The following is a 6,795-nucleotide window of genomic DNA, read 5'->3' as shown; positions in this document are numbered from 1 at the left end:
AGGACAACTTTCCACCGGTCTAATGTCCATTGCTCATGTTTCTTACCTCTGCTGCAGAGGATAAGTTCATTAGAGTTACCAGCCTCGGAAATTGCAGCTCAAGTAACAGACACATCTCAACATCAGCTGTTCAGAGAACACTGTGTGAATCAGGCCTTCATGGTCGAATTGCTGCAAAGAAACCACTACTAAAGGACACCAATAATAAGTAGAGACTTACTTGGGCCAAGAAATACGAGCAATGGACATTAGACCGGTGGAAATCTGTCCAAATTTGAGATTTTTGGTTCCAACCGCTGTGTCTTTGTGAGATGCGGTGTGGGTGAACGGATGATCTCCGCATGTGTATTTCTCATCGTAAAGCATGGAGGAGGTGGTGTTATGGTGTTGGGGTGCTTTGCTGGAGGCACACTTAACCAGCATGGCTACCACAGCATTCTGCAGCGATACGCCATCTGGTTTGGGCTTAGTGGGACTATCATTGGTTTTTCAACAGGACAATGACCCAACACACCTCCAGGCTGTGTAAGGGCTATTTTACTGAGAAGGAGAGTGATGGAATGCTGCATCAGATGACCGGGCCACCACAATCCCCCGACCTCAACCAAATTGAGATGGTTTTGGGATTAATCGGACCGCAGAGTGAAGGAAAAGCAGCCAACAAGTGCTCAGCATATGTGGGAACTCCTTCAAGACTGTTGGAAAAGCATTCCAGGTGAAGCTGGTTAAGAGAATGCCAAGAGTGTGCAAAGCTGTCATCAAGACAAAGGGTGGCTATTTGAAGAATCTCAAATATAAAATATATTTTGATTTGTTTAACACTTTTTTGGTTACTACATGATTCTGTATGTGTTATTTCATAGTTTTGATGTCTTCACTATTATTCTACAATGTAGAAAATAGTAAAATAAAGAAAAACCCTTGAATGAGTAGGTGTTCTAAAACTTTCGACTAGTAGTGTTATGTATATATGTGTATGTATGTGTATGTATATATAGATTTGCAAAAAAATGTATGGGGGAAGTGATGCAGACAATTACATTGATGGTAGCTACAACCTATCTGCAATATTAAAGCTGATCTACACCCTAAATGTGTTTATTTAATTTTAAAAAAGTACAAACAAACAACAAAGAGAAAATAACATTTAACAACGTGAAGAATAATAATAATAATAATAATAATAATAATAATAAATAATAATAGGCTCATTTGAATTAATTTAAAGATATTGGAACGTTTCCATTAGGACTATCTGAAAGCAATATGTTGCTGTTAAAACAAATAAATACAGCCTATTTGAAAGAAAGAATGGTTACATTTACAAAATAAATTCATACAATATTTTTGGGTGATGATGATTTAAAAATCCGCTGTGTGTGTGTGTGTGTCAGCGCTGATGGCACGCACGCAAGAAAAGGCAGAGCTGTTAGTTCGCTGTCTTATAAGAAAAACAATAACTAACTTGGCAAAAACAAATCGAAGTACGATCAAATCAAATGTACAGGGCTGCAAAGTTTGCACAGGCTATCACAATTTAGGAAAACGTATGCATACAGTAAATAATTTCAACAGGATAACTCAACATTCAAACGAGATTGAGATTGTATTATGCTGGCTACAATTTCGCCTCAACATTATAATAAGCATGTATTTGTATTATGAAAACGAAAAAAATTAGAGACCTACTGAAAAATCTTAGTACATAAATATACATAAATTCCTGCACTGGGCCATAGCCAACATCGTATAACAACTTATAACAGAGGCATGATGATCATTGTTATAATGCTGAAGATTGCACATCTCTTTTTTAATCAGATGTTTCGAACTGTAGGCTTTCCTATTGAAAAGGGTCCCACGCCTTTTATATAAGGTTTTACTAGTGATTTGCGCGTGTTTTACATTTAACATTTAAGTCATTTAGCAGACGCTCTTATCCAGAGCGATTTACAAATGGACTTTTACCATGACAAAACAAAGAACACATGGCCACACATGAAATTATTTCTAAATGATAGGGGTTTCACAAACCTGCTTGTATTTAGCAATTATTGGGCCCATCCTTCATTTAACTACTACCACCATCATCAGCTGCAGGTAGCAATAAAGATGCTGAACTCAGCTGCGGGACAATAAATCCAATTGGGGTGCTGTCAGTTGCTCTTTGCCCAGATGCTATCGGTTAGTCCGAATGGGGTGGATTAAAAACGAAATGATTGCCGCTATGCGAGTTCTTTCTTTTCTGAAACTAAGGTTGCAAACATTGGGCTATCAGTTGTAGGAGATGAACAAGGCCTAAATTACCTGTTACATTTGTTTGAGTTTATTTTCACCTTTGGCTTAGCAGCAGCGTGTGAGAAACGAAATCATGAGCATCTTATCACGGAGGATTGTTGTATTATGTAAAACATAACGAAAATAATAAAGCTATATCGAAAGATGTGGTATCACCTCTGACGTATTACTGAAATACTTTCCCTATGTATAACATCTCATATCCACTGCAAGGCGGGCATATGTGTCAAGGAGGTGCGGCCAAGACAGTCAAAAGGAAAATGGAGAGGAAAAAGTTCCACCCTCACTAATGCAAAGACTGCTTTCGCTAGAGCATGGGGTTGGTGCAGCAGCCTCTGACACTGGATGGAATCTATATGGGACTATTCTCCTGGTGGATTTGTGTTTTCATCTAGAGCTACAAAGTGATGTATTGGAAAAGCGAACAAATGTTGGCTTGCTCCAAGGTGGATGACATTGAAAATGGGTTCAACTCGGCTTTCGACAGCACGGTAAGCCTATATCCATATTCAAAGTTTTAAGAAATTATCGGAGCATTCATTTAGCTAATTTTTCGATTTGATATGTTGCTATTAGGCCTACCATTGTTGTTTAAATAGCCTAACATTTTACCGAATGTAGGCTACTCCAAACCGACGGGCGACTGTTCCAAGTTACTGAAAATGTGAATAAGTTTAGATCTGAGGTGCCCACCCATTCGTTTTCTATGCACTAATCAGTGCATTACCTGAGGGAGTTTGCGTTACAGGCTAATCAAAATACATGGCTGCGTGCGCGTTGATTTGGAGAAGGCTGCCATGGCGATAATTGCCAAACAAATCTGTCTTTGATTTGGCCATTACGCTTTTTTGTTCAGTCATCTTCGTCCTAAATGTGATCATTTTACAAGAATTGCCCTTCTGCAGAGAACTAATTTGACTGACAACAGAAATGGATAGGCGTTGAGAACCATTAACGTTTTTTTGTTGCGAAAAGTGGTTGAACATTTCAAGAGTTTTGGTTCATGTATAAAAAAGAATAAAATGTGTTTAAAGTGTTCTTCAAGATGGCATCTTAGGCCTATTTTTCGTCGTGGTTGTCATAGCGAGCAGAAGTGGAGTAAAAGGCCATCTCCAATATATATTTTGCACCAACTTATTTTGACTAGTCACTATGCCTAAGTAGGGATGTGGAGGGGCATCTTCCGATGCTCTGAGCATAGGCGGACAAGTAGCCTAAGGAGGAGGAATCGGTAGCCAATTGTTTATAGTAGGCCTATGCGTAAAACCTTACCAGTGGAAATTAGGCCTATACCAAAACCTCGCCCGTGCCTTCATTTTAAATTTGTCATTAAGCATACTCTTATCCAGAGCGACTTAGTTAGTGCATTCATCTTAAAATAGCTAGGTGGGACAACCACGTCAGTACTTACGTTTGTCCTCAAGTAGCTACCAGGAAAGTCAGAGATAGTAAGGGGGAAAACCGACATAGATTGGCCTGGCCAAATGTAGTCCTATGAAATTGTCCGTTATTTACGCATAGAAAAATGTTGCGTTATATCAGTATCATGACACTTATTTTGCTTTTTATTTATATATATTATATCTAGGGCACCTCGGATTACATTTTTGAAGACGAGTCATATTCACCATCTTCGTCTTTGTCTTCCTCGACACCGCAGACGATGGCATCAGCCTCTCTGGGGAAAAGCCTTTGTACAAGTTGTGGTTTGGAGATAGTCGACAAATACCTACTCAAGGTAAGTTGCCGAGCCTATGACCGGCTTAGATATTCAACCAAGGCCTAAAATGCGTATGTAATTTTGTTTCCCCCAACGTCCATAAACTCATAGGCCTAGGACCCCTAAAGTGTACACATTTTTAACTGTGACAGGAAAAAGTTTGCTGTAGGCCTATTTGGTAAATAAAACCACATTTCAGTGAAGCAAAATTGTTGACACACTAAACATTTACCATTAATTTGTTTATTTTATTTAACCGTTATTTAACTAGGCAAGTCAGTTAAGAACACATTCTTATTTACCATGACCGCCTACCAAAAGGCAAAAGGCCTCCTGCGGGGACGGGGGCTGGGATTACAAAAATAAATATATATAAATATTGGACAAAACACACATCACAACACTACATAAAGAGAGACCTAAGACAACATCATACTTGCCTAATTTTCGTGGATAAAGCTGTAGACGAAGCTACTCCTTTCGGTCGAATACATCTGATTGACTATGCTGTGGCTACATTTCAGGTGAACAACTTGTGCTGGCACGTGAACTGCCTGTCGTGCAACGTGTGCCAAACTCCTCTAGGAAGACATGTCAGTTGCTACATCAAAGAGGAGGTGGTTTTCTGCAAACTCGACTACTTCAGGTAGGTGAAAAGGGTGTCTTCTTCCATACAGGAGGGTTCTAGCGCGATTAGCCAAGTAAAACTCAACTCCACGATGTACTTCACATCAACTGAGAGGAGTTGAGTTTAGGCTACATCTGAAGTTGCAACTTTGACATGACAGATTCAATTGTTATCTAATGAAGTTAATGAGACTTTTACAAGGCGAGATAAGTGGCTCTTAACCTTATTGTTTGACCTTCTTACCTTGGGCCCTCTAGTATTTATAGCCACACCATTGTCACACTTCTCTATGGCCTTCAATTTACATTTAATGCATTTTTATTGGGACAATCTTGTATTTCTAGATTCATGATCAAATAATTGTATGTTGATATAAAAATGTTTAAAATAGTTAACATATCATTTTCTAAAATGGCTACCCTGCCTTTAGTGGTTTTGGTCTGTAGTTAATCTGTAGTTTGTATTATGTATGTATTTATTAGAAAGTGTGTACTGTAGGCTACTGTACAAACACCCCCACGGCATGTTAAAAAGTACAATCCAACTTTCCCACAGGAAGTATGGAACTCGCTGTGCCAACTGTGGCAGGAACATGCACTCCAAAGACTGGGTGAGGAGAGCGAAGGGCAACACCTACCACCTGGCCTGCTTCGCCTGCTTCTCCTGCAAGCGCCAGCTCTCCACGGGGGAGGAGTTTGCCCTGGTGGAGGAGAGGGTGCTATGTCGTGTCCACTACGACTGCATGCTTGACAACCTGAAACGGGCCATGGAAAGTGGTAAGCAACATTACAGGTGTGTAGAAAGAAGAATAAGGCCTGCATTTTGAAAAATTAGTTTATTGTACACTAGCCTTTTTTCTACACACTTATGATTTGATGTAGCAATTTAATTTTGGCTCATTCTTTTGAAACATTAATTGATAACTATGAGATTCTAGATTTTCCCTTATCAATTAGCCTTCCTCATTCTCCTATGCAATGTGATGACCTATGTGGTTACATGTCCTTACATGAAAAGGTGTTAATGTAGAGGGAGCCCTGCCATCAGAGCAGGAAGGGTCCCAGCCCAAACCAGCTAAGAGGGCTCGCACTAGCTTCACCGCAGACCAGCTACAGGTGAACATTTATTACTTTCCTGTCACTCCAGAAACGACTGTCCTGCATGTTTGCAAATGAAAGTGCCAAAACAATACTAGGAACAGTATTAATGATTGTGTGTGCGCGCATCTTACATTCTCTGTATCTTGTCTGTCAGGTGATGCAGGCCCAGTTTGCTCAGGACAACAACCCAGACGCTCAGACCCTCCAGAAGCTGGCAGAGAGGACTGGCCTCAGTCGCAGAGTCATTCAGGTGAGCGCTCTAACATTAGTCTAGTCAAACAATTCTAGGTGTCCCTGAAGTTAAAGGAAGCTTAACCCATCCCTATTCAATATCCAGGTTTGGTTCCAGAACTGTCGAGCTCGTCATAAGAAGCATGTGAGCCCCAACCACCACGTGCCATCTGCAGCGATGTCGTCACTACAGCAGTCCAGGCTTTCTCCGCCTCTCATGGACGATCTACACTACACATCCTACATAACAGACACACCCATGCTTACAACACTACACACTTACATGGATGGTGAGCAAAACCGGCACCAGTACATCACAGGTTCATATTTTTTATGGCCTGTGGGTTAAGCTTTCTTTGTAACATCTTATTAGTTTTGCTTTAGAATTCAGTGCAAAGATCTGAAATCCCAATATTACTATAACCCAATGGGTTTTGGACTAACACTATTATGTTTGTGTTCTTCACAGTGCACTCTCCCTCCTCACTGGTGTTCCAGCCTCTTTTATCCCATTCCATGACACAGCTGCCAATCAGCCATGCCTGATCTTCACATCCCGTCTCCTGCAGAAGCGGCCCTTACCATTGGTCAGAATGCTGAGGAGCCAATGCGATACTCCTGTCCATCAAAGGGTGGGGTGCAACATTATTTGCTATGGGGGTTTATCGAAGGAGATACAATTATCCACATTTTTTTCAATGTAAAATAAGGTTTATATGTAAACTTTTTGTTAATGTATTGTAGCCTATATTGGTTGGCATTTAATTTATTTGATGTATATGTGACTGAGCACTTTGTTTAAAAAATTAAATACTAAT

General features: G+C 40.1%; 1 protein-coding gene across 3 annotated transcripts; it reads left to right on the top strand.

Annotated features, from left to right (window-relative positions):
* Positions 1 to 2,514: 2,514 nt before the first annotated feature.
* Positions 2,515 to 6,795, top strand: lhx8a (LIM homeobox 8a). Of its 3 annotated transcripts, none has more exons than XM_041896985.2 (8): positions 2,515 to 2,789; positions 3,887 to 4,036; positions 4,543 to 4,664; positions 5,202 to 5,422; positions 5,676 to 5,761; positions 5,901 to 5,996; positions 6,084 to 6,267; positions 6,447 to 6,795. In XM_041896985.2, the coding sequence occupies exons 1-8, from the start codon at positions 2,706 to 2,708 to the stop codon at positions 6,521 to 6,523; spliced, it is 1,020 nt and encodes a 339-aa protein (XP_041752919.1). In that variant the 5' UTR covers positions 2,515 to 2,705; the 3' UTR covers positions 6,524 to 6,795. The 3 variants fall into 3 exon arrangements, with proteins under 3 accessions (XP_041752919.1, XP_041752920.1, XP_041752918.1); XM_041896986.2 differs by having other exon boundaries at positions 3,959 to 4,036; positions 5,664 to 5,761; positions 6,447 to 6,793; XM_041896984.2 differs by having other exon boundaries at positions 5,664 to 5,761; positions 6,447 to 6,792.

Source organism: Coregonus clupeaformis, chromosome 14 (assembly GCF_020615455.1).
Source record: "Coregonus clupeaformis isolate EN_2021a chromosome 14, ASM2061545v1, whole genome shotgun sequence".
Classification (NCBI taxonomy): Eukaryota; Metazoa; Chordata; class Actinopteri; order Salmoniformes; family Salmonidae; genus Coregonus; species Coregonus clupeaformis.
Note: the sequence above shows the minus strand (reverse complement) of the source record. Positions and strands in the feature narration are given on the sequence as shown.

Bases quoted from the DNA above. Each gene is read 5' to 3' on its own strand.
- lhx8a (XM_041896984.2), top strand. From the start codon at position 2,706: ATGTATTGGAAAAGCGAACAAATGTTGGCTTGCTCCAAGGTGGATGAC. The intron at 2,790-3,886 runs GTAAGCCTATAT...TATTATATCTAG, and splicing joins ACTCGGCTTTCGACAGCACG to GGCACCTCGGATTACATTTT. The intron at 5,762-5,900 runs GTGAACATTTAT...CTTGTCTGTCAG, and splicing joins TCACCGCAGACCAGCTACAG to GTGATGCAGGCCCAGTTTGC.